At 39.4% G+C, this 27,744-nt stretch overlaps 1 protein-coding gene across 1 annotated transcript; it reads right to left on the bottom strand.

Moving 5' to 3' along the window:
* Positions 1–296: 296 nt before the first annotated feature.
* On the bottom strand, positions 297–26,994 carry MYOM3 (myomesin 3). The gene is made up of 36 exons (XM_050909806.1): positions 26,888–26,994; positions 26,661–26,735; positions 25,810–25,969; positions 25,402–25,559; positions 24,175–24,270; positions 23,430–23,518; positions 20,366–20,410; positions 20,016–20,156; positions 18,867–19,028; positions 18,449–18,590; positions 18,158–18,357; positions 17,783–17,836; positions 17,326–17,453; positions 16,477–16,660; positions 15,417–15,591; positions 14,662–14,783; positions 13,789–13,976; positions 13,486–13,612; positions 12,823–13,001; positions 12,632–12,746; positions 12,197–12,353; positions 11,698–11,807; positions 11,168–11,212; positions 10,900–11,036; positions 9,106–9,250; positions 7,787–7,846; positions 6,734–6,801; positions 6,332–6,442; positions 5,177–5,264; positions 4,053–4,091; positions 3,416–3,521; positions 2,436–2,599; positions 1,761–1,797; positions 1,622–1,644; positions 1,476–1,531; positions 297–754 (listed from the first exon to the last, which is right to left on the bottom strand). The coding sequence occupies exons 1-36, from the start codon at positions 26,992–26,994 to the stop codon at positions 455–457; spliced, it is 4,293 nt and encodes a 1,430-aa protein (XP_050765763.1). The 3' UTR covers positions 297–454.
* Between the last annotated feature and the right edge of the window lie 750 nt (positions 26,995–27,744).

Genomic DNA, 27,744 nt, shown 5'->3' with positions numbered 1-27,744 from the left:
TTCCTAACTTCCCATACGCACACAGGCCGACTGATTTCAAGATGGAGGTACTTGACAACAGTGCTGAGGTGTCACCAAGGGTATAAGTTTAATGATACACACACGCAAGCATTTGTCAGCTACAAGATAATAAGTAACATGTAGTGATTTAATACAAAAAAACTGCACCAAAAGCCTGGTTCTCATATGTTATTCCTCTGGTATTTCCCACACAGATTTACTAGGAAAAAGTTTCTCTGTAAGGTGAACATGCATGTGTACACATGCGCGCACATGTGCGCATGTGCACACACACATGCACGAGAATAGTTTTCTAACAACTACCAAAATAAAAATACTAAAATATTACTAAAATAAAAATAGAGACATGAGCCTGAATTTTAGGGCAGAGACACTGAAAGGAATCCGAAGGAGTTCAATTCCTTTTAAATTCAGTGAGACAGAATTGACTAATTCATTTAGGCTTTTTCATTATAATCCCACCTGGGACTTCCTCTTCTTCCATTCCTGTTGGTATCTCTCCATGCTTATAGACACTGATAGTAACCTGCCCTGTTTCAGAACCGTACTTATTCTTGACATAGATGCTGTATTTTCCTGTGTCTTCATTGCAGACTTTCTCTATGGTAATTGTGATAACTGTCCCCTTCACATCCATTTTGTAACGATCTTTAAAGACGATAACCTTCTCATTTTTGAACCAAGTGATTTCTGGGTAAGGATCTCCAGATACACAGCAAGTTAAACACAGGGTCTGTTGTAAAACAGATAGCAGAAATAGATTATGAAGATATAAATGAGCAAGGAAGTTCAGTTGATGAGAAATTAAGAAAAATAAAAATCAATTCTCTTGGATTTTCAATAGGTGAGATTCCAGGACTGTCCACTGCTTTTCCTGATATCCTCCAGTATAATCAGGATTAACCTAACTGAATTCACTGGGCGTGACTCATATTTGTGCTACTGTCTTTTTATAGCTTTCTTACATTTTAAAGTGACACTTAAATAGGCACATGGTGAATTTGCAATTACTTTACAGGATTTTTGTTCTGCCTGTGTACCAGTAAAGGGGAATGTGACTCAGAAATGTAAGCAGCAAGTTGATATGATGGGAAAATCGGGTCCAGTGCTTAAAGGCCTTAGTCTAATCCTATGAAATGGGAAGACAACAGAAAGGCTCTGGCTGTGAAACAGACCTAGGAAGCAGTAACATCTGAAACCAGCCAGAAAGAGGTTCTGTGCCACAAAGAGCACCTATATATGCAGAAGCACATGAATGTTTGGAAGCACCATCAACAATATAGAGGGCTGATACAGGTATTGTGGAGGGTACCGCTTCACACCTTTGACAATTGCAGTAGCTCAGAAAAGCTCCTGGGAACATACAGGAGGGGAAAACAAGTAGTTTTCTCCCCATCAGTTATTCTTCTATGTCTGTGGAAGGGCCAATTATACGAACAGTTACTCAATGTTACCTTGTCCTCCATGATGGTGGCAACATCTGGCAGACCTTGAACAACTCTGGCACGACCTGGCAATGAACAAATATGACCTTTTAGTTTTACTTATCAGCATACCACTTGGCTTTGTTTCGCAGAAGGAAGGAAATTAATTTACTTACACTTTTCTGCTACTGCTGCTTCCCTGAAAGTGAGAGAGATAAAATTATAGTAGTTTTATTTATTAGGCATTGTATTCTCAGTGCAGAATATGACACTCAAAATAGATTTAGCTGTGAAAATATTTAGGCAGGAACTTACTTTAGCCTTCTGTGCTCAGCCAGGGCATCTTCAAAGGCTGCAAGGAATGAGAAGGTTTTAGGGAAAGTTGCCGTTTATGTCATTTGACTTAGTAGACTTAACATAATGCATCAGTGTTGGAATTACCGCTATTTGTGCACATAGATATGTATAATTATCATCTAGACAGTATCCATATCTGCCTTAAGGAAATAGGACTCTATTTATATACTGCTGAAATAAGCGGGATCTAGTACTCCCTTTCCAAAGAGAAGTCCGGAGGAAGAAAAAAACCCCAACTTTGAACAGTTTGGAAGTCTTTGTAAACCTGAAGCCACATTCTCTTTTTCGAGATGCTACCTGTAAGCTCTGTTGGCCTATGGAGGAATCGGACACATCCCAGAAGCAGCTGCCCTCCCACTCATCCTTTCCCTAGGAGTGCCTTACGCTATGGCAGCAAGGCTCCCTAAAGGCTTCAGTCCTTTCTGCTGCGCATTTCTCCTCTCCCCGTGTTTCCTCTGACTTCTGTGGGCACTTCACTGTCCTTCTTAACCCAATTTTATAGCGTGCTGTCATGGAACTGCGGCTCCAGCTCAAATAAAGCAGAGAGGAATCACTGCCCATGATTTGAAGGCATCTTGGAAAGCAGCTCAGATATATCTCATTGCTATGACGGTATTGTTTGACTCAGCTTACCTTGTCCAGACAAGTCAGTTGACAGTTTGCGAGAGTTGTTCCCATCAAATAACTCCAGGGTGTATTTTCCCTTGTCTGCATCTATTGGGTTCAGTATGTGAAGCCAGATCTGATTCATTGTGCTCCCAGCTTTCAGTCTGTCACGGCTTTCCAGTTGTTTCTCCCTAAGTAAACAAATTATGTCATTTCAATAGTATTTAGTAGAGCTGTATAAATTAGAGTGCTAACTTTTTTTAGACCTATACTGGTTAGAATAAGAGAGTGGGAGTCAGGACCTCCCTGTTAATTTCATGGAGAGTTATGTACTCAGTCACTTTTGAAAATCTCATGGGGCATCTAGCTGTGCTTTTAGGCAGTTTGCCAAAGCTCTACAAACTCTACAAAAGACCTCTTAGTTCTTATTTAGGAGATTAAATAGGATTTAGATGTTGAATATTTGTAAGCATTTAGCCCTTAAACGTTATTAAAAATTGGCCTCCTTATATACCTGTGTAGGTGGTATCTAATAAAACACCATTTCTCTATTTTATGAAGACATTATGAAGCTAAATTAGCTACTGTTTGGAAAGAATTTTATAATGTTTGGGAATATTTGTTATTCAGAGTGGGGGAATAGAGTGGTTCAGGGAAGTACAAAGTAGTAGAAATAAAGAATTTGAAAAAAACAACTTCTTTTCCTGTCTGTAAACAAGGTGGCTGTAACTGAGTAGTACCTTAAATGCATCATTATTATTCTAGTAAAGATGATCACTTATAAATATTTCTGCAGTGCTAAGATAAAAATAACATGACTGCTTATTTTGGAATTCCCAGGCATGTTCCAGGATGCAGAGTGAATTGTGTTTTTCAGCCCTTCCTCAGGCAAATCTACCATTGCCTTAAAAAGCTACGGGCCCAGGCCCAGCATGTTTAATTTTGATGATAAACAGTTACAAGCAACAGTACTCCAGAAGCCTTGCAAATATCTTTTGGGGACTTACTTGTGATACCAAGTTGTTTTCATGTAGTCTGTGTAGTACTTCACATTTGTGTAGATTTTGATGCCTTCTTCAGTAGGCTGAATTTTCAGAGGTGTAGCAGAAAGAGCTAACAGTATAATTGAAAGACTGAGATTGAGGAGGACGTTCAAGAATGCACAGTTTTACATGTTATGCAAACAAAATCCCAAGCAACCTATTAACATTTCTCTCTGGAGAATGTGGCTAGCTGAAAGTAGGATGGTATTCTACCTCTTGAAGACCCTGGATCTTTTAGCAGCTGGTAGAAAAATGTCAGCATCTCTTCTAGAGACTTGGGTCTGGAATACACATTTCATAGATAGAAATAGTACAACTTGGCCAAATTCACATAGCAAGTGATGTGACAAGAGCAGGCTACTGGCACATAAAGGTCACAGAATTAATTTGTAAGTGCAGAGGGTTTTATGTCCCCAGGTTTATTTACTGACCATCCTCCCTGACAGTTTGAAGGTGCTTCTAACACTCAGGAATAGCAAATGGGTGGTATTGTACTTGCTCCAAACCCAGGGACAGCTCCTCAGCAGTTTGCTCTGATTGTGGCACCCCACCTTTCTCCCCTTCCATTATTACTGTGTCAGCTGATGAGAAAATGACATACCACTGATCCTACACAGCTCCTTGAGAAGATCTTCAAAGGCTGCAAAGACATAAAGATTTAAGTGTCTATAAATACAATATTTAGCAAATCACGTCTGATCTACCAACTTAATTTGATAATGTTTAAAATGTATTATATCTAGTAGTGATTCGTTGTCTTTTTCTGTTGCAAAGCTTACTCGGAATGGAGTTTTTGCCACTGACTCATTTATTTTTAGATGCTGGGCATTTCTTACTAAATTTAGATGCTTCTATCTTCCTTAGCACTCAATGCGTGCAACAGACTGCCTCACAGAAAGCAGATTTATGTATCAGGTTTAAATGATAGATTCCAGATGTCAGGGTAGGATTTAATCTTGGGAAGCAGAATCTTCTGATTGATGCTGAGTTGAAGTGACTGAAACATTACTGAGCTTTTAACTGTGGTGCTTGACAGAATTTATAATGCGGTCATAGCTTGATAAATGACTACGTATGTAAATGACATTAGAATGTCAGAACTGCATATTTATTTTTAAATTTCCAGAGCATATTCAGAACACTGAAAAGTGAAGCAGGAATCTGCAGTAACATGTAATTGTTTTTCCACTTGATGTTGTCTTTAACAACTATTCTGTCATTGTAATTCAGCCTAGAATTTTTGTCACTGGTGGGGGATGCAGAGTGGAAATGGAAGTTTGTTCTCCTGATGCTTCGGAGGACTGGCTGAACTTCCAGGAGTGAAAAGTTGTCTGTGGATTATCAAATGAAGTACAGTATGGACAGATGCAAAAAAACCCTCTGAGATCAGATACAAAGGAGACTCTTATTCTGTTCCTTGGGCTCTGTATAACTCTTGCAGAATAAGAGACTGTTTTACATAGTGCATTTTATGACTCCAATCTCACATGAAATACTTGTGATTTTTAAAATGATCAGCATATATATATATGCACTATAGTAGATCAGGAAACTCTTGAAATTTGACCAGTAACTTTTTATGCCGGTTTTAATCCCTATAAAAGCAAGTAGGTACTATGGTAATTAACAATGGGGTAGAAGGTTATGACATTTGTTTCTAAATCCAAAATTAATCCCAGGCAGGGGTGTGAATGTGTATTATTGCCTGATACAAGGTTCTCTTACCTCCTTTTGTGAGATCAAGTTGGGTGTAGTCCTCTCCTCGGTCGTCTGAAACAAGTGCTTTGTATTGGCCCTCATCTGCTTTGGTTATCTAGCAAACACATATGTACATATGTAACATTTATTAAAAAAACCTGCAAAACCCAAACCCAAACACATACACACCCCCACAGAAATTTCACATATCAGTGAAATAGGGCAGGATTTGGAAGAGGGGGAAAAGCTGCGATTTTCTTCTTCCCTCCCAATGAATTTGGCTGGGTGGATCAGAAAGGATGTCAAAAAAGGCAATTCGCCCCAGAATCTCCTTTGAAAGGTTAGAACGGGCCCTGGTTCATTATGAACGGATACGTTGTCAGTTATGGGGAGTCAGTATCTCAGCTTTTGCCCTCAGTCACCGTGTAGCACCACTGGGTGCCCTTAGTGGTGCAAGGTATAGGTGCGTCTGGACTCAGTGATGATGAACGCCCACTGCTCCATAAATTTTCCTTGTGTTGCTTTGCCAGTGCTCTTGACTTCCAGCCTGCAGTGTTCCTGCTGGTCCTCAGACTTGTGTGAGCAGAGATTCCTGTTCACATACATTTATCTACTTGTTTTCTATGGTGATTCGGCTGTTTGAAATCAAGATGAAAAATCAAACCTAAACAAGATTCAAATTAGCCACACAGAGATTGCAATGAAACTCTAACTGCGCCATCAAGCTCCCTTTCTTCAGCTGTATCTTCTCTGAGGCAGAGTTAAGATTACAAGGGGCATTATATCAGCTTGTCTGGCCTTCTCTATAGGTCGAGCCATAAAATTTCATTCAGTTACTTCTGTAATGAGCTCAGTAACTTTTTTTTTTGTTACTAAGGTTCATCTCCAGAATAGGCAACCAGTCCTGAAAACCTAAAAAGCCCACACATTTCTTTTTAGCCACGCAGGATATGTTAAACTTTTAACAGCCACTCACTGTTAAAACCATCTTATTTCTAATTCAGATCTATCTGACTACAATGTTAAATGGTTTCTTCTTTTGTGCTTTTCTCAGCGTTTGTTCAATTTCTTTCATTTAGTGGGCACTACCCAAAATGCATATGGAATATTAATAAGATCAACCTGTATTTTTTGCATTTTCATGTGATCGCCAAAGCCTCTGAGCTGTTTTATGTTTTTCACCTTTTTAATGCGAAGAGTTCCTATCCCAGTCTGTGGATCAAACACACCACCTGCTCGTGCTTTCTTATTGAAGAACCACTGGAAGCTGGTGTCCTTTCTCAGGTTTGTTGCCTGTTTGAAGTCAACATTTAGAAGTCAGGGTCCCAAATGCATTTTATTTCTGAATGCCTGGATGTCCTTCTAATATGAAACATCACTTGCATTAGAGGATTGCTCCAGAATCTTAGAAACTTCCTTCCTTATTAAAATTTCTGTCCAAGATACACTATCTCTTAACTTTTCATTGGTCTGCAGATCTGCATTTGGATGAGCACTGTTCATAACCTTCCCTTAAAATTCACATCTAAAATTTAAAGCTAAAGGAATTCAGACTGAGCAGTTGCATCACATAGCTGTATGTACCTTGCAGGTAAGGAGTACTTCACAGTTCTCAGTAACCTTCCATTTCAAGTTCTCTATAAAATGTGGACCTATAAAAGAAAATAAATGTCTTCTGCAATGCATTGCCACAGCTCTCACGTGTTATCTACAGAAATGCTTCCATCTAGTGGTGAATCCCCGCAGTGCGGTCTGTAGGGAATGCTTCATGCTACTGAGTTTTGCATGCAATAGGCACCACAGTTTAGAGCATGTAATTATTGCTGGTTTTGTAATGTCCTTAGGTAACGTATCTTTGTTGAGGAATCCTATCTCAAAATGTAGTTAATGATGCTGCCTAACCAGTCCTTTATGACTCTACTTTGCATCAAGTCAGTGTAGGAGTTGATAGATATTTCTCAGGTGAATTGCAATAGAATAGAAAAGCCATATACTTTCTGATTTTCTTCCTGATTCTGGGAGGCTAAACTGGGGGGCAGGTTATATACACTTTCATCTTATACTAAGCGTCTCTGAAGACAGGAGACTGGACCTGTAGTCTGGTGTGGTATCACAGTTGTCATTGAGTGAATATTTTTATCCCCCCTAGAAGGAGATAACCTTTCCAATTGTAGTATTTTTTTTCTGAAACTGTTTTATAAACTTCCTTATTCATCAATATAAGATGGGGGATAAAATGAAAGTGGAATGCATGGTTCTTTTTAAACTTATCTAGAGAATCCTGTTTTCTACAAGGAAAGTGAGTGGTTCTTAACTACATGCTATATATTCAGATTGCACATTTTACAGAATTCAGAAATGTTCAGTGTTACAGCACTGATGCAGAAGATCTATACTGAGGATTGTGGCTAGCAGGGCTAAAACTATTTAAATAAATTATTTTGATTTTTAAGAGCAGGGCAGAGTATCTTAAAATAAGGAATCTTATCCTAGTGTATTAATCAGCTTAAATAAATAACACACTTTAAAAAGATGGTAAAGAAAAGTATTTAGAGCACTCAGTGAAATAGCTTTGCTCAGGTTTTGCCATCCTGTTGGCATGGTTGTGGCAAGTCATTAATCTTCAGCTTATCTTACCCTGCTTTTTCTTCCATTCTCTCCGTTTTGCATCAGCCTCCTCTGCAACTTTAGCAAAACCTATGAGAACAGAAATGGTCAAAGTCAACAAACCCCCCACTATTTCTCAGTGTAACACTTCAGAAATTTCTGATCACGAAAGGTATTCTCATTAGAGCTGTGATACTTGTTTATAAGACATTTCTAGTGCATGAGTTACCTCTGGTCCCCACTGAGAACCCTGAACAGATTAGTGCCATCATTCTTTCATTGTACTGGTTGCTCAGAACCAAACATTTATTTTCATTAAAACAGAAGAGCCTTTGAAGACCTGACCATTATGCATTTAGGAAATCAAATAGGAGTTTTGACCATACAAAAAGGTAGGCTAGAAACCTTGAAATGAAAATGTTTAAAAAGTAAGAAGCACAGAAGAACGCAGAGAGCATAGAATTTACCTCTGTTTTAGACAACTGCATGTAACTTTACTTATCTCTACTTCCTTCATTGCCAGTAAAGAAAAATGGGCACTTTTAGAGCACAATTCATCAAACTTATTTTATATCCTGAACTTAGCATGTGCTGAATCACTCTAAAACTGCCTGTTTCTCTCCACCGGTTGTAAAGGGAGTCAAGTAGGCTTGATGTTTTATAGACAGTTTCCATTCAAAAAGTTTGGAAGCTTTAGAAGGTCACTTGAAAGCAAACTGTTTGCAAGAACTGAAAATAGAGATAGACACACTATGGGGAAGCATTTGAATGAGACTCTTGTTACTGCCTATTTTTAATTAATTAAGAAAAAGCTCTCTCTACTAACATATACAAGGACCCTGTATGTTTCACGTTCAGCTTTCTTTGTTGCTTGGACTTGTCCCTGAGTACAGTTGACACTGGTTTCTTTACTGCATTCAGTTTAATGCAATTAACCAGCTGTTAAATACACTGAATTTTCAACCTGATCCTGTCCTGACATAAATGAGTACATGTAATAACACGTCATACAATTTACTGCCAAGACACAGACAGTTTGCCATAGCAAGATAATATGTAAAACATTTGAAAAAAATAGCTAAGCATTCCACTGGATATTTTGCTTTAGCAGACCATTTTTATCACCAAGGACCCTATTTATAAGACCAAAAGCTTCAATTTATGTTAAAGAGAAATTCAGATAATTTCTTACATGATTCTTGGACTTTAAATGTGTGCTAAGATAAGTATTTGTTCTCCCCATTCCCAGTGTGCCATTATAACTGTTGGAAATACTTTGGGCCCTTACGTGCCTAGAAAACTTTCCACTGAGCATGGCAGTCTATATTTGATCTTGAATTTCCACTTACATTCATCCACAAGAACTAGGGTGAATTGATTTTTAGCTTTTCCATCTTGCAGCTGGGCTGTGTACATCCCTTTATCGTCATCACAGAAATTCTGGATTATCAGTTCTACGAGGCCTTTGCCTTTGACAAAGTTTATTTTATGTGTCTGTGTAAAACAAAGGAAATATGATAAACTGAATAGTTTTTCCACAGCAGAACCGTTCCAAGGTCAGATCCTGGCACAGCATCTTCTACAACGCTCAGAAATTACAGTCTTTTTATATATGTACCTTTATATACTTCCCTCATCTTACAGGAGTAATGAAGCCAATGCACTCTGATATTCTATATTCTGGGATTCATCTATTATTTGTTCATGTATGTAGGTATAGTAGAACTGCTTACAGCAGAACTTTTCTCTGGGAGGAAGTTTCTGTTAAAACCACATAACACAATACATTCTTTCTTGTTGGATATTACAGACCTTTCAGCTTACCAGAATCTGTATGATTTTTAGTATAATAGAAGTATTGCACTTAATTACACATCTGTGGCATGTAATTGCATATTTGGGCAATGATGAGTAATATTGCCACCCTCTTGACATCATGCAGGCACTACTGAACCTTTTATACATACACCCCGAAACCTGCCAGATGCTTAAACATAAATATCATCATTATGCCTTACCATCTTGTTTGCTCTAAGCAAATATTATCATTACAAAGAGCTTGACAAATACGTTGTAATCTCGCATAACCATGTCAGTTCTCCAGTGTAGAAAAGACAGTTCTTAGAATAGACAAATCCTTCAATAAATTTGCTACACATTGCTTTAAAAAACCCCAACATGGCAATAACAGCTCTGAAATTCTATGGCCTAGTCCTATCCCTTTGTTGTATCTGTTCTTTTTGTTATCTTGGCATTGCTACACTGCATTTAACTGACAGGCGAATGATTTATACTGTTCTTCATTCTCAACTGTTCTCCCCTCTGGTGCTGTCATTCAAAATATTTTTTAAATGTTATAATATTAACTTGATATGGGAAGACAAGGAAGAGGCTAGAACATTTTTTTAAATGTATCCGGAGGTTGGAGTGTACCGTAACACATGATGCAGTGTTATTTCCAGTGCCTCAGACTGAGAAATAAATCACTTTCATTTGCTTTTAGAATTCATGAGATTTATCCACGTTCAGTTCAAAGAGATAGGGTGGAAAGCTTGCAGCTTTGCTTGGTAAAGCAGAAGAAAAATATCCTGTCTTATTGTGAGAGATGATATTTCTTTAGCATCCACTGAAATGAGTCGAGTTTGTTCATCCAAGACAAAGCTCTCTGTCCTGCACAGGTGCATTTCTAGTATGATCAGATGAATTACACGTGGCTGAGGTTTGTTGTCAGAAAATTCCCTTGTAAAAGGGAAGTCTCTGCTGCAGCAGGATTGTCAGAGGCAGCCTCTCAGGAGGGTGGGGATAACAGGAAAGCCGGATAAGGAGGGGATGTTCTCTGAGTATTACCACTGAAGGTTTTGCTGGCTACAGCACTGAGGAGTATTACGCTGTCTTTAACAACAGCGTCAATGCTGCAGCCTTGCTTGACACTAGGACTGGGCAGCTTGAGAATCAGACAGTTTGGCTTTCTGTTTATGCACAGTGGAAAACCAAGCCCTAGAGTCTTCCAAAAACACACATCAAAATATCTGATGGGAATTTAGAAAACTGGGAATGTACCCATTTGCTCTGTCTCCCTGTTCAGCAGGAGGAAAGTAAGTCAGAATTACAAACAAAACAAAACAAAACAAAACAAAACATACTGGAGTACTTGTAAGTTCCTTGTCATTGAAGATTAAATGCAGCTCTGCATTCGGTGACAGCTTTTCAACCTCCAACCACAGCCGCACTTCTCCTTTCTCCAGAACATCAATGTTCCATCCAGATATCAGCTTGATCACTGGAAAACAAAGAGAACCATGGAGCGGAATTCATAGGCAAACCACAGAATTTGGCTCAGCCAGGGTTATGCCAGGGTTCCTCTTTCAGAGTCCATACATATGGTAGTGGCTTCTTACTGGTTCAACTTACATGGGTTCCTGATTTCATGGCTACGTTTCAATAACTTGTCCAGATCTGAAATGCAAAGAATAACAAGTCATTTAGATTAGTACAACTAGGCCAAAATGAATTAATTGTATGAATTCAATTTAATTTGTTAATGAGCTTTATTTATGTCAAGAAGAAGATAATAAGTACAAAACATTCGATAGTGGGGAGGACTAGAAAAGGTTGTGAAGATAATTCTTAGTTATGTCTGAATAAAATGTTGATTGTATCAATTCAAGAAACATGTTAAAGAAGTTTAAATCACTGATAGTGTAGCTGTGTGTGAAATCTGAACTGTAATGGAAAAATGACCTGCCAGGAGCATGGAATCTTTTCTTAGGGGACTGTAAAAGAAACTGCCCTTGAGCCTTCAAGGAATGGGAAACATCTTTCTAATGATGCCACTATCATTATCACTTACTATTCCTCTATGAGAAACTTTCCTCTAAACATCTAATATTAGAAAATTATGGCACATTAGGTTTTTGTTCATGTCAATTATTAGTTTTTACCTTCTTTCGTTAAAGTGCAGCTGGCAGAGATATCATCATCTACATCCGTGACCTCCACTGAGTATATACCCAGATCCTTTTCTGATGGGTCTTTCAGTATAAGCTTAGATCTTAGAAATAAAAAAAAAAAAAATAAAAATCATATTTTCCTCTAAAATGAAGCCTTCTGTAACAGAATGCAATACATTTGATACACCTGGAACATTAAATATAGTACTCATTGTCATTTATGTATGACACTGAGGAGCAAGGGAAAAGCATTAGCAATTTGATGGCTGATGCTTCCCTTTTGTGACCTGAAGATTGCACTGAATGCCCCGTTTCATGGACACCAGAGCTGAGAATCAGGGACAGAGATTTGCAGTTCAATAGTGTATATGTATTTTAGCTGAATATTGGAAAGAGAGGGAAACATTTGGCTTCACATTTTTGTCAGTTTTAATGTGTTCTTTATTTGACAGTCCACAATTAATTTTCTCAGTGTGCATTATATACTCACTTATTGCCTTTCTCTTCAGTCTGAACTCTGTCAGCATCTGGTGGTCCTTCATAGTCCTTTGACCAGATAAATTCAGAGGAGTCATTCTTTTCAGGAGCTTCAAAAGCCATATAAATGAAACCCTCTTCATCGACGCCAAGTTCAATTTCATTTGTGCCTGTATGAGCAAAAAACCCACAGAACATTCCTTACCGAAACAGATCGGGGCTTACCTTCTGGACATCTAACTCAAAAAAAAAAAAAAAACAAAAAAAAAAAAACCAGAATGCACAGCTAGAGTAAATTCATTTGGGCAGTTTGATTTGCTAATCTTTATTTTGACTGAGGTTCTTTCTTGCAATGAAACATGTAGCTGATGTTTCGTAAAGCAGTTTTTTACCGGAATCATCATAGTATTTACAGACTCGTACAAGCTCATCACTTTTAGTTTCATACCGGCTTTGGTTTTAGCCACCACAGGATCCGAGGGGAGTGAAGGGGGTCCAATTCCAGCCTTGTTCAGTGCTCTTACTCGGAAAATATAGCATTTCCCTGTCTCCAGATCTGAAACCTGCAGGAAACAATGACAGGAATTAACGTAAGACTAAACGAGAAGCAACACTTGGATACTAAATGCATATACAGACCTTCATATGGGTGGTGGCTATGGACTGCTTATTTATTTGTTTCCATTCCTCTGACCCTTCTTCACACACGTCTATATAATACCCTGTAACTGGACCTGCTCCTATGTACAGTGGTGCTTTCCAGTGTAGCTTCAGGGATGAGTCTCTTACTTCAGTGCACTTCACATCATAAGGAGGGCCTGTTCAAAGAAGCGTATGCTGTCAAACAGTAACATTAAAAAATGCAACTGGGTGCACTTTGTTTGAGTTTGACATCAGAAAGCAGAGAGTTTTAAGATAACAAGTGAATAGTGGGTCCATAGGAGATGCTTTCCATGCTAATTAACTGTAGAGGTAGGTTCTAGAAAAAAGCATACATCAGCTAATTTAATGTTATTTGCTTTGGTGTAATATACAAAGACATTAAGATATTAGATCCAGATTCTTCATTCTCTGGAAAAAATATTATTAAAAATACCTGGGTGCTGTATCTGTGTAACGCAGAAATAATACCCTACGTCTAAATTGGAACTTCCCTAGAAGTGTTTGTGTGCTTTTCTGTACTGGGAGCCACCTTACACAGATCTATAGTTTTCAGAAGTCCCTTGGATTCACAGAAGAGTGAGGAGGTAACTGGTATACCTGGTAATATTTTTCTGGCTGTTGTTTTTATATGAGATATACCTGGTTCTGGCATTGTCCATTCCTCACATTTGAACAAGTCACTAGGTTCTGATACTTCCCCAACACCAGCCATGTTCATTGCACAGGCACGGAATTCGTACAGGTGACCTTCCTCAAGGTTGCCGACCTTTGGGTTCAGAAGTGCAAACAGATTATTAGTACAGCCCTGCATGGTCGTAGTCTTGTGAGGGTCGGAAGAGAGTTCTAGACTAGAGGAAGTAGAGGAGAAACAGCTCAACATTTGTTATAACTACGTTTCCCAGTGTGCTTAAAGAAGGACAATATTATATCTGAAATGAGTACCGTGTAAACTCGTTGAGGAATTGGCTGAATGTTGACTTCATGCCAGTCTAGTTCAGATGTATCATGCTGATCTAGGAAATAACCCAGAATCTTTGTTCCTCCCTTGCGCTTTGGGGGTTTCCAGCCGATGGTCATGTCAGTCTTCCCACAGTTTAGAAGAACAAACCCGTGTGGTGCTGATGGACAAGCTGTGCAGCAAAGGGAGAGAGAAAAGAGGGTGTTGTTCAATGCAGGTTTGGGATCTAGGGATCAGGAAAAGAGGTGTAGGTATGGGATGAACTGGGCTGAGGAAATCTCTGTGTGCTCATATCAGATGTGATTCTATTTGTGTTAAGGCCCCCTAATACCACTTTTGCAGTATAAAATTATTTGAAAATGACCAGATTCTTATTTGGAAGTCACAGCAAAAGTCACAGATGTGTCTCAGGATGTTTCTTGCATGTTGCTTTATGGTTTGTCTGCCAGAAAAGATGGAAGCAGTGGGTCGCTAAAATGGAGAAGATGGAGGGTTAGATACTGGCTAATGTGGTTGGCAGGATTTTGTAATTGCCCTGGAGAAATTCACAATGCTGATTTCAAGATACCAGCATAATTGAGCACTTAAAATGGTCACTTGTACCAGCGCCAAATTAATACTGAAAATGTAACACACTGCTAAGTCAAAATGCTAATTAACTCTGTCCACCCTTGACAAGTATAATTGATGACCGAAGCTGCAGGGTACAAGAAAATCAGTTCCGTGTTGGTTTCCTTTGCTTATCTGCTCAACATTATTACCATTACATGTAACAATAGCTATGCATGATAGATACATTTTTGACGGATTTAATTTTTGTGTGTATGTGCATGTAGATTACCAATATAGCTACTTACCAATAGCTGGCCTTACAACGATAGGATCTGTTTCTGGTGAGCTTTCACTCAGTCCTGCCTCACTGACAGATTTCACACAAAAGACATATTCTTTTCCAGGCTGCAGCCCAGGAACAGTAAATCTAGGAGAGCAAATTAATATGTTTGTGTTTGACTGTTCAAAGTACAAGCAAACAGTCATTTGAACAGACAGCAATATATTTTAATAAGGCATTGTTACTTACAAAGTCATTATTTGCCATTACAAATTAAAGTGCACTGTGTCACATAAAATGGCTACCAATAAATCAGACAGTAAGTATAGATCAGATAGAGAGGTATCACACTGCTGGCTGGCATTGTCGGTAGAATAAATAGGACTTTTTAATGGACTTTTTCTGCTTGACATGTGACCCCCCACAGCTAGAGAGAGATTCTAAATCCTATGTGTGAGTGATACCAACTTACTCTACTGCAAAGCAAGCAAAAAAATTGAATGAGGTTCTACTGGTGCCACAAGGTCTATCTACCTTCTGCAGATCCAGAGTCTATGAAGATATACACAGACTTTGCTGTCAGTCTGGCTTTGGATGTAAAAGTGAGACTTTGAGCAATACTTAATTCTAAATGAGGACGTGGTGTTTGTGTGCGTGCAAGCCTATGTGTGTGCAGTGAAGGAAGTTCTTTTTTTATCTGAAATATGACTCCAGCCATAAACAGAAGAATCCAAGTTGGCACCCTGTCTTCTCTCAATGGAGTATAATAGCTGAACTCACTCATTACATGTCACGGGCTTATTATTGACAGTTTGCCATTCTTCTGTCCCAGTCTCCCGACAGTATATGTAGTAGCCAAGGGGCTCCAGACCATCCTTTAACTTATCCCACTGCAAAACAACAGATGTCTTGGTGTCTCTGAAAGCTAAAACCTGAGATGGCGGAGGCAGAGTAGCTAAAAAAAGAAAAAAAAACCACAGAGAAAAAGAGGGGGTTTTAAAATTTATAAATTAAAAAAAAAATTATAAGTGAGTTGGCCTGTTTGATTTGTTCACCTTTTCCAGAGCACTGTTTTCAAATTAGAGCAAAATACCACGGACATTGTCCCAGTCTACAGCCTATATTTTTATGTTTGGGTTTGCCATATCTCATACTACTCTCCCTTACAGTGCATTGATTTCTGCAGAGTTCCACCTACTTAACCTTCTCTGAAGCAGAGGAGAAACGAGACTTGTATAGTGACTCTCAATAACTGCACTATGAAATGGGACCGGCTTCACTCTTCAGAAAAAAGGACAGTATGAATGAACACTAGGGCAGCTTTAATATGGGAGAATATAAAAAAATAAAGAGTGAGTGCTCATCTCTCTGCATAAGGGAAACATGGGCATGAGCCTTTGCGTCTTTTAGTGTTGTCAGCTCAGTCCAGGAGGAAAACAAAACAAATGAGCACTGCGAAGACTGCTGCTCTGTCTGGAGCCCCCAGAAACAGGCTGCTTCAGCAGTCGTATCATTCCTTCCAACGCTGGTCTGTGTAACCTCTCTCTTACACAGTGCTGGAAGCATACTTGGATTAAACACAGGCTTCAACTGTTTCTTATTTTATTAAATTTAATTCCCCCATCATTGCTTGGTTAGATTTACACTGCACTGACCAACTGCAAAGTAATTAAACAAGGATTTAAGGCTTTAAGAGATTTCCTGATATCAAAGGAACTGCTGTGTAATCATATACCATGAAGTTTAAAAGAAAGGGGGGGCAGGGGAACCCACACGTTACTTTCATAGTACATTTCCTTTTCCATATCATTAGTGTAGAGAATATTAATGAAATAATTACCCAGTTTTGCTCCAGCAGTTACAGGCTCACTGGGCAGGGATGGCTCACTGATTCCATACTTGTTAACAGATCGCACGCGGAAGCAGTATGATTTTCCTTTAACAAGATCAAAGAGTGCAAATCTTGGGGAATTAACTGGCATATCCAGATTAACCATTTGCCAGGAGTTGCTGCCTACAATCGACTGTAACAAAAAAGGTGATGATTTACAACTCGTGTTGTAACTCAAGCTTAAAACCCTCCTGAGCAATAACAAAGCTGATCTTTACAGGAAAGTAGTTTTTTTAAAAAACAAACAAACAAACAAACAAAACCAACAACAACAAAACAAAAAAAAAAAACCCAAAACCCCCACAAATGTAAATGATGTATTTCTTGTTGATATACCCAAACTTTTCTTCCTTGGCAACAGAGGGCCCCTTTGCAGCAGAAATGGTACAGCAGGTGGGAAATGAGTATGTATGAAAGGAGATTGGTAGAAGATACTAATTAACTGGCAAAATGATTAGTGGGGAACAGGAAGGTGAACTACTGTGCAGTTCTTCACAGCTTTTCCACACTTAAGGGCCCATAGGGCAGGAACAGTCTTCCTGTTAAAACTCTGCTACTGTTCTGTGGTGTAAAACTTACTTATTTATTCTTTGTTAATCATTACTACTTGAGTTGGTGTCGAGTCAGGATCATAGCTCAAGTAAACTGTGGACCTGGAGAGAGGCTAGGCAAGCCATTTTTGAGGCTGTAGTTCTCCAGTTATCGACACAGTGAGTAGCCTTGCCTGTGCTATAGACCATCTGAGAAATAAATTATTCTGTTCTGCAGTTTCCCTTCTATGTGATATTATTTTCTTACCTTTTCCACATAATATTTCAGTGGCTCTCTGCCTCTTGGATCTGGTTCGTCCCAGGCCAAAGCCACATAATCTTCTCTGACCTCAGTTGCATGAACATTGGTGGGTGGCAAGGGAATTGTAATATGTCCTATGGGAAGTCAGAATAGGCTATGCTTTAGTTATAACGTGGCAGGAAAAAAAGTTCTTTTACAATGGATTATGTTTTCCCACTATAAAATAAGATTCTTCAATATAAAGGAGGAGACTTAAATCCTTTGGGGACGTAGAGGCAAACCAAGACTATTATAAAAGGCTGTGCTGTTTAGGATAGTTTCTGATCCTTGTGCAACTTGCAATGATGTTTCACCATATATTTTCCTAAGTGTGTTTTCTCCAGAGTCATGTTATTACAGATCTCATTGTTGTAGAACAATCATTCCTCTCTGAGAGAATGGCTCAGTATAAATTTGAACTTACCTTCAAGGTCATCCTTGAAAATGTCTATTGTCCTGCCTTCGTCGTATGGAATAACTGTAATGTCAAACAGGACAATGTTATCCACTAAGAGAAGATGTTCGGGGCTTGTCAAGAAAGACAGAGCCCAAGACTGTGTCATTTTGTTATATGCATAATTATATACATTTCATTACACATACAATGAAATGTCGTAACTGGTATTTTGATCTTTTTCTGTTCAGAATAGTGCTAAGGTGGGTACAGCAAAGGCACAGCATGGCAGTATGTTGCAATGATATTTGTGAGAATGGGGAGAATCTGGACAAACTGCATTCAGTTATACCTGCAGCCTCACATTGTATGTAAGGAGCAAATTCTCCTGTTTTTAGTACAAACCTGTCACTCTCTTGTCCTTGCTGGGGTCATATGTTGTAACTGGATCACTGGTTTTTGAAGGATGACTGATGCCCTCTTTATTGATAGCCTTTACTCGGAACTGGTATGTCTGTCCTTCAGCAAGGCCCAAGACAGGGCATCTGCAGGTTTTCACAGGCTTGTCATTGCACGGGACCCAATCCTCTGACCCAGCAACACACCTGAAATGAAACACAGCCCATGGAATTCCTTCGTGGTTTTTCCACAACATAATCATGAGCTTTTTTGCTCAAAGATGATTAACATACAGACCTTTCAATATAGTATCCCAGGATCGGACTTCCTCCATTATCACTGGGTGCTACCCAAGAAAGAATCAAGCAGTCTTTATTTACATCATGGCATTTCACGTTGAGTGGGGATCCAGGTGCACCAGCTGTTTCTGCTGCAGCATCTATAGAAACACCAAGTGATAGTGGTTAGGTTTTTTTCTTCTCTGTACCAAAATTTTCATTCAATAACTTAGTGTCTAAGGGCCTACATCCCAGTAATACAAGTCATATTTTCTAATACCTAAATCACTACTGAAAATAAGATTTGGACGTTTTGATAATTGTATCCATGCACAAAATTGGGAGATATTTTCTTGTGTATGAGGTTGTGAATTCCTTTATGCCAAGGTATTAGGAAAGGAGCTTTTGTTCTAAGTAGGACAGAATCCTGCTTATACCTCTAACAAACACATAAGTGGTCTGCTCTTTATATCCATCCAGTGAGGGGACGCGGATAGTGTAGAATCCCTCATCTTCTTTGTAAGCACATGACACAGTTAGAGAAGCCTCCCGGTCTTGGTACTTTAGTTCCCGACATTCAGAGTTCTGCAGCAACTCACCTGTGAAGCATGAAAAGGGGTAAAGGAACTCCACCTGAACTGGTTGAGTCAGGAGTGGCATATTTCCAAATGCAGAAAAAAACGCAGAGCAAGATGAGGGATCTGTAAGACACTCCTGATATTATTATTGTGCCTCCAAGTTATAGTCATGGACTCCGATCTTACTTTGTTGCTATGCCTCTCTGTTCCCTTTGTACACAGATACAGAGCAAAAAGCACAGTCCTTGTCCTGAAGAGCTTGCAATCCAAGCGAAAAAGAGTAATAAAATGCAGCTTCAGATGAAATAGTGAGTAAAAGGTACTCTTTACACCAGGTAACTGGATGCTCTGAAGTCTGCCAGATATTATGCCAGCTCTGACTGAGGATACATTACTGCTCAGCTTGCAGGATCTTTTGTCCGAGTGGTGCTCAAAACCAAGAAAATGGAATGGTGCATACTGTGCATTTTGTGTGTATTTATCAGATCTGAGATACAAACTCTGCCCAAATTTGCCTCAGATCACTAAAACTCAATAGGTCCTGCTATTTTCACAGCTGATTCTGGCAGAAGTGCTGGAATGGCAAGAGCAGTCTTACTGCGTTGCTTCTGCTTTCCAAAACTTAATAGCACAGAAGGATTACCAGTTTGGCTAAACTCGACATCCGTGATTGCCAGCAGAACAATACAGAATATCCAGACGTTTTTTTCACTAGAGAACCACTGGCTTTTCAAATGCTTGGCACTTTCACTGTATAGAACTAAGGCTCTTAAACTATTGTTATGAGCAGAAATGTCATTACCTCCAAAACATTTTAGTGGTATCATCCTTTTACGAATGAGGAAAACATACAAATTAAATAATAACATCTGTAGCTTGAGAAGAGCTGAGAGCATCTCAAGAATCCTCAATTCTTATTCTCTTCTGTGAACATTAGATCACAGCTATAAATTCGAATGGTATATTCATATAGGTATATTTATATAAACTTAGCTGTTGCATACAAACCATCTCTGAACCAGGTAATGTCTCGTTGGTGTTCAAGTAAATCAGAAGAGAAGTAACAGGAGAGGGTGAAAGGCTCCTTTTCTCTTGAAAATAAGGGTTTCAGTGGAAAAGCAAAATCTGCCTCTCTGGCCATAAGGGATCCTATAAAATAAAAGTCAGCACGATAAAGAGGATTCCCAGAGCTTTCCTCCTTGTAGTATTTTTATTATCATATATTTAGAGTGGTACCTGAGCCTTGCACTTTTCACGTGCAGTCAGGCTAATAGGAAAACCTATAGCTCAGAAAAAAAGAATCAAATAGCTTCAGGCTATAAAAATAAAATAAATAATAATAACAATCATGTACTCACTTCTGTATATTTCTGAATCAAATCCTGACTCCTTTCCATAATATTCTGTAAGACAAGAAGAAAATACATTTAGCAAATCTCATGCCAGTGTTTATCTTGCCCTCAAAAACATACAATGATGCTCAGCAAACTATGTTTTTCCATCAAACCAGCTCTTAATGTGAACCTTCAAAGTGTCATCATGTGGTAAAACATTAATTCATTTGACAGCTGATGACCTTCACAAGCAACTGAGGATGTGTCTGCATAGGAAATTGTTCATATGACTATACTAGTATAAGTAATACTGCTTTAAATGCTCATGTGCACACAGGTACTCTTAGCTAAGGAGGGGTTTTTTTCAGTTTGGTTTCTGTCTTTTTAAGCTGCACTTAGGAAAGTTATGCTGAATAAAAGCATGCATACAGGGAGCTACACCTTTTGTCATGTAAGTGTACCAATATGGTACTGTCCAAATTAGAAGTGTGACAATCTAGGATCACCCGTAACTGAAATGCTTCAATTATGTCCCTGTTTGGAGACAGAGCATGACAGGTACTCATTGCCACATGCAGCACGGAAACAGAAAAAAAAAAGCGTTGGTGTCATAAACATTACCGAAAGTGGAATTTGGCCAAACCTCTGGGTTTAAACAGCATTCCCAGAGGATGATGTGGGATTCTTGAAGACTACCAGTGACTGGGACTTCAAGCTTTAACCAAAAGAAAGGATATCTGTCCTGAGACACTGAGGTAATTCCTGGAGCTGAGGGAAGTGTGTCCCCTACCAAATCACTTGTTTCAACAGCCGTGGGTTCTTTGGAGGCATCATACGTGAATGGTGGCCCGCTTCACCTGATCTGGCCTGCGAGAACTGCTGGCGTCACACCATAAAATGAAATTATTTGGAGCTGAAATCTAAGAACTGATGCACTTAACACAGGATGAAATTGAGATACTTTCCTTTCTTATCTTTATAAGCTGCAAGAAATGCACATAAAATAATGCCTATTTTTTCAATGAATGAAGCTTGGCAGTAGCAGAGCTCACTCATAAGCAAAAGATGAGGACTGAGTGTTAACAGCTGAAGAGGAAAGAAATAGAAAGCATGAGAGGTAAAGGGCAGCCTCATCCCAGGTCCTGTGAGACCCTCAGCGATGTCTTTAGGGAAAGTGAACTTCTGCTGTAGGAACCACGGATCCCGGAGACCCTCCCCTGGCATCAAGGGCATTCCAGACAGCGTGGGGCCCGGAGAAGAGATGCCATCGGCCTGCCTGGGGGATGAGGAATGTTTCCAGTGGAGGCAGGATTAAGGCCTTGGTGTAGTCTCTATTTTCAGAATGTTAAATGCAAATAGCAAAAGGAAGAATCATGTTACTGGGATGGCATTAGACAGGGTCAAGGGAGAAGGAACAGTGTGGGCCTCTCACCAGCAATCACAAGGAACAATGTTTGCAAGCTGTTTGAAATGCTGATCAGGCCTGATGAGGGACAGTTTAATCAGGCACTTAGAGGTAAAGAGAGCAGTCCCATCCAAGGTTTTCTGTGATAAACCACAGCCCTTATTCTATCATCATGCCTGCTCTGATCCTAAAGATTCTGATGGGAATTGGGAGGCGTATGTGATAATTACCATGGATTTTTTTTTCAGACAGCTGCTTCTGCTTTATGGCAAAGGCCCAGTTCCTGAGTTCTGGACATACTATAAGAACCTTTATTGAAGAGAAGCATTGCACGCTTGGTGACTTTTTCTGTATTTCTGCATTAGGGTAAGGGGAATGTAGGAATCTGGAAAGGCTTGCAAATGCAGGTTTTCTGGGCTATTATACATGTCCCTTTAGAATTGGTAAATGTGTGCTGCATATTTCCAGATATGCTGAATTTTGACACTGTTTAATTAAAGGATCTGAAAGATATCAGAAACAATACACTTCTGTTACAATTCTGGAGTCACATTCTTCTGTACGCATATGTATCCCCAAACGGTATTCAGATGTGACCAAAATACGGCATGCAAAGAATAAGTATGATAATAACATAACCCATGACAGAGCCAAGAATATATTAAAGCACTAACAATAAATATACTATCTAAACCAAAGAAGACCCATTCTGTCTGAAAAAATAGTTCAAGCTGGCTTTGCAACAATCAGTCGAAGAAACCCATCTCTTCATGACCAGTAAGATGTCCAAAGCAAACGTGTTCCCTTCCTATTCATCTGTTACCATTTGAATTACTCCCTGGACTCTGTCAGTCCCACTGAAGCATTTAGTTGTCTACAGTTCTGTAGGTCTATTCTGTTCAGGCTTTTTATGACAAAACTGTTATTTTTTATATATATGTATGTATATATATGAAATGTGAACAGCTGAACTATGATCCTATGCGACTGCACTGCATATTTCTTAAAGCTTGATATAATTTCCCTTTTTAAGTACTGGTAGTTTACTTCCTTCACCATATGTCTGGATTTGGCTTGTGCAGAATGTGTATCTACGGAGTCTACACCAGTTATTTTAAGAACAGCACAGATCAAAGAAGAAAATCTTGTATTTGCTCTTGGTAGTTACTGATTTGAGAGAGAAATATGGTATTCTATGCAGTATTGCACTGAGAGATCCCTTTGAAAGCCACAGTACTTGTTAACCAATTTCTTGCTTATCTTTAGAAATGCAGCAGACTGTTTCTAAGCCTGTTATGTATTTAACTGTATGGCTGTTTCATATCAGCCCAGAAGAAGTAAGTACCTAAAGTTAGTACAATTTTAGCACAGTGGAAGAACAGCTGTGTCTGTATGGAATCTGAAAGATTTTGCCTGAGTCCAGAAGTGACTGAGAAGAAGAAGCCGTTATATCAGCCACATACGTATTAGTTAGTGGTAGCTAAGGATTATTTTAGCCAGTTGTGTTTTCTCCTCACTAATAACCGAGATAAATTCTCCTCTCCTATTAACAGAGCACTCACTTCATTCTCTGTTTTTCCAGAGTGCTTGTACGTTCCTATGATATAATGTACAGCATTGAAAATATTTTGAAGAATCTAAAGAATTTGAAAATTCAAAATCAAAGGAACATTTTCTACTTACTCCTGACAAGCACTGTAGCAAATGAATAAGCCTCGCCGTATTGATTCTTAACTTCAACACTATATTCAGCAGAATCTTCCATGGAGCATCTGGAAAAAAAAAACATTTCCCCTCCTTTTTAGCTTTCAGTTATTGTTCATACTTCACAGGACAAATTCAAAGGGGTTCCCCTTTAATCCCAGAAATTAGAAGTAGATATTTGCTTTTCATCAAAAAGCTGCTTTTCCTTTCGATTACAAGGATTTCTCACACTTAGTGGTCAATTTTTTCTCTTTACACCTAGAAGCAAAACATTTCAAGTAATGAACAAGCAAAAGACCTGTGGAGCACTTGGTTCCACTGAAGATATGCATGTATCTTTATCACATGTATAATTCATAGAGTTGAACTAGTGTCATTCTGATTACATTGATCCATCCTAAATCACATTGGTATATCTGCTTGTGAAGTGCTGTTAATATGCATGGCCTTACCCTGTATGAGAACATTTTGGCCATGCCTAAAAAGAGGAGCAAAAATAAATAAGGCTCTAAATTTATTTTTAAGATTTTTTAAACCTCATGAACTGCTGTTGAGATTGGTTCCTAATGGCAAAGGTTTAGCTCAGACACAACACACTAAAGTCAAGCAGGGTCAGATTCCAGAAGAATTATCTTTTTTTGTTTAGCATACACAAACTGGGAGTTTAAGGAGAGCAAGTCTTATTCAACTGAAAAAACAACTCAGACAAGAGCACATACATTACCTGCTGATGTGCAGGGTCAGCATCCCAAACTTGTTTTTTATCTTGTATTTTCCTGCTGGGGCTAGGCGAGGATCAATACGGACTCCATTTTTATACCTAGTTGAACACAAAGGAAACATGCTGCTTAGGAAAGGACGGAGAAATTGACTGGTAAAATTAACACTTTATTTTAAAATTAACCATGTCAAGCACAACAGAGGCACATCAGAAAAGAGGAGTAGACACAATTCCCTCTTGTAGAGGTCTCCCACATCAATCCAAAACAGCCTTGCAGCTAACCTAGATCCCCTCCCATAGTCCTGCGTGTGCTCCTTCCCTAGGGCTGCTTGCAGACTGCCTACGGGCAGCTTAGCATTGGCTTGTTTCTTCCTCCTCAGTTTACACTCTCTGCTTTGCAGGTTGTGTGAGGGAGTTCGAGCAGATGTCTCTTGCTTCTTTGTGTTCACTGGGAATCTGTGGGAGGTTCATATTCTCTTTGCTCTTTGAATAATTCAAAGAGGTTATTCTGGAAGGACACAGGACATCAGGAGCTCTGACGGTAGCGGAGTTAGCTGCCTACGAAGTCATTAGTAATCCAAATGTTTGCATACTTCAAACCGTCCATGGGAGGAATGGTCAATCACTTTAACAAACTGATCAAAGTACACTTTGCAAATTGTTTTTTGAGGTGATCTTTCATTTATTTCCATTCCTCTGTTAGTAAATGCTGCAGCCAAGCCCAGTACATAACACTTCCTCTCCTGTGGTTTGGTAAATACGCAAAGCTGAGTAAACGAAAGAGTTGGTTTGTATTTTACAAATTGTAGAAGCGATAGCAGTTTAATGCTAAAACTTGCATGGTATCCAAGGTAGCCAGGCCTTGATGGTGTGTGTGTGTGCGGTGATTTAGTGCTGGCAGTAGATTCTGGTTTCTGAGACTTAAATCCCAAGTTTGCCTGCAGGACAGAGGACAGCACCACAGGAAGCAGGGAAATCTACACGAGTGTCAGTCCTATCCCAGAAGAAGCCCCGTAGGACAGTCCACTGCCTCCATGGCCCACTGAATATTTAATGTCTTTACTGGTTCTAACAGTGGAACTGGAGAATTGAAAGTGTTTTCTGTGATTTCTGAAGCTCTCCCTTCCTTCTTTCTAGCACGACACAGATGTTACTCCTCTGGCTGCTTCCTGAAACGCACAGACTGTTAGCCACATGGGCAGCATGAGTCACCGCTGTCGACTGACATACCAAGTAACCTGCGGCGGTGGGGAAGCCAGGACTGTACATGCCAGCTTCACTTCCATCCTCTCCCAGACTGCATGTACTCTGAGGGGGATCCAGAACATAGGTGGTCGCCCCGAACGCAGCTCAATGTATTCCTTCTCCACACGTGCCTTTTCTACAGCCTATGACAAGGATAGACTAAATAAAGGCAATAGAAAGGGATTATGTTCTAATTACACAAATTCTTTTACAAAAGGGACATGTATGATAATGCTTCAGTGGCAGAAGTATAAGGCCTTGTCCTTATTTCTAATGGTTTTGAGGTTGTCCTAACACCTGATTAGGTTTAGTATCCTCTCCAGAATGCTAGTTAGTCTTGGCAATTTTAATCCTGTTGGCATTTCTGCCACCAATAGAGATGTCTGATCTGACCTTCCTCCGAAGGGCCTTCCGGTCGGCTCTCACACGCAGCAGTCTGCAGTTCCGAATAACCTCCTTTTCCAGCTTTTCCATGTCATTCCCAAACCATATTCTCTTTTGCCCCCTCTGTTCTAGCTCTAGGATGGCAGCTTCTCTTCTTAGCTTGTAATCCCTAGAACACAGGATGATAAAAGCCAACAGAAGTTAGGATAATGCTTTTTATTTTGTTTTGGTCTTTTTTGTTGTTGTTTTATAGCACACATTTTTGGTTAAATCAGAATAAGTGTTAAGGACAGAAACATCAGCTTGCATGCAGTAAGGATGCGTATAAATGTCAGACAGTTATGCCTCATAGGAACCAGCAGTACTACCATGAGAGATTATACTTTAATGGCACAAGAAGGGGACCCACTATTTGACCACTTTCAATCCCTGGCCGGGAACTGGGAGAAGGATTAAAGGGAGGAGGGATGTTGCTAACTACTTAGGTTGGTCAGCCATCACAGAAGGATGGACAGCAGGTTCATTGCCAAGATTTTCTAGGAAAGAGGGGTAGTTCCATCTGTTACAATTAATTTATTAATCTGACTGTATTTTCCATTTATTCCTATGTAATCTGGTTTCTCTTAAGGCCTTGCTTGTGAGCAGGGCAATATTACTCATTATCACAGGTACCAAGGCGATGTAATTTTGTTTCCTGCATTTTAGTTGAAGTCTGGTGTTTTTCTTTTTAAAGGAAGAACCTCTTGATTGAACCTGCTCTTTTTGCTTCCAATGAAATGAGTTGGAAACTGTGACCCCTATATACAAAGGCGATGTTGCATACAATGGTTGTATTTGAGCTACAATGATTTCTGACTTACTGTGGTATTTCGGAGGTCAAGGCAAGGGCAGCTGCTATCGATAACTCTGAAAGGCTGAAAGTCTCTTCTTCCTCACTTCCAGAGGCAGACGCACAAAAAAGAATCCAGACAAGGTTCCATAATTTCATAAACTCAAAATTCAACAAATCTGTGAATGCTCAGTGCCGAGTGTAGAAAGTCCTCTCTGGACCTGATTTACTCGGCCTATCCCTAACTCTGTGGCTTACCTGGTTTTGAACTTTCTCTTTCTAGTTGTGGAGGTCATTTCCAAGCTCTGTTGCCTCTCCTCCTTTTGCTCCTCCTCTCTGTGGTGGAAGAAGGTTCGGGTTCCCATGCTGGGAAGTCAAAAACGAACTTTCTTGCTGGAATAGAATAAAACATAAAGTGGCTTTCGAATAAGACACCTTAACAGAATCTCTTTAAGTTATCATTAAGTCCTTGCTTTGCTTTGACGTTCAAGGGCTGTGAATGAAAGTTCATATAATGCTATCTTCTGGCATTCAGACTATGAAAGGGGTTTGTTTCATGATGCTTCTGTGAAAAATGGAATCAGATGAAGAACTTATTAAGTCTTTAAAGGCAGCTGAAGCTGTAGCAGAACAGTAAGTAGGCAGCATTTTGTGGGTAGATTTGTTTTCCTAGGACTGATCTTTGTTTTCCTAGGACTGATGTTATGCTCTAAATCTGGTGGATATTCTTCCAGGGAGTTCCATTAGATCAGACCCCCAATATAGCACGCAGACGAATGAGGAGCATCATGAGAAGGCAGATCAGAGGGACATGGGAGATTAGGGACAAAATAAGGTATGGAACATCAGATAGTGAGATACAAAGAAAAAGTTTAGAAAATAAGCAGATTTTTAGTCTGCAAACTATATTGCAGGGGTAGCTATGATGCCAAATAGCCTGTGACCTGCCACCCAGGTTGTGATCGCACCATATTCTAACCCTGCCTGGATGTGCCAGGGGTTAGATAAGGCAATGCTGCTGAACCAAACACACAGGCTGCTGTGCAGAAATCACTTGGTGTCTGTGGTAGTTGGAAAATCCAAGTGGATTTTCTGGAACTAACCAGTTCCAGTTG

This window comes from Gymnogyps californianus, chromosome 22 (genome assembly GCF_018139145.2).
Source record: "Gymnogyps californianus isolate 813 chromosome 22, ASM1813914v2, whole genome shotgun sequence".
Taxonomy (NCBI): Eukaryota; Metazoa; Chordata; class Aves; order Accipitriformes; family Cathartidae; genus Gymnogyps; species Gymnogyps californianus.
The sequence above is the reverse complement of the archived record's forward strand: the minus strand, read 5'-3'. Positions and strand labels throughout refer to the sequence as shown.

What these genes read in the sequence shown, in the direction of transcription:
- MYOM3 (XM_050909806.1), bottom strand. Translation starts at nt 26,994, where the DNA reads ATGGGAACCCGAACCTTCTTCCACCACAGAGAGGAGGAGCAAAAGGAG. An exon ending in GGAGCTGTGTAGGATCAGTG is followed by an intron (nt 3,522 to 4,052) that starts GTATGTCATTTT and finishes TTATACTGTTAG; the next exon opens with CTCTTTCTGCTACACCTCTG. An exon ending in AAAACAACTTGGTATCACAA is followed by an intron (nt 2,600 to 3,415) that starts GTAAGTCCCCAA and finishes TTGTTTACTTAG; the next exon opens with GGAGAAACAACTGGAAAGCC.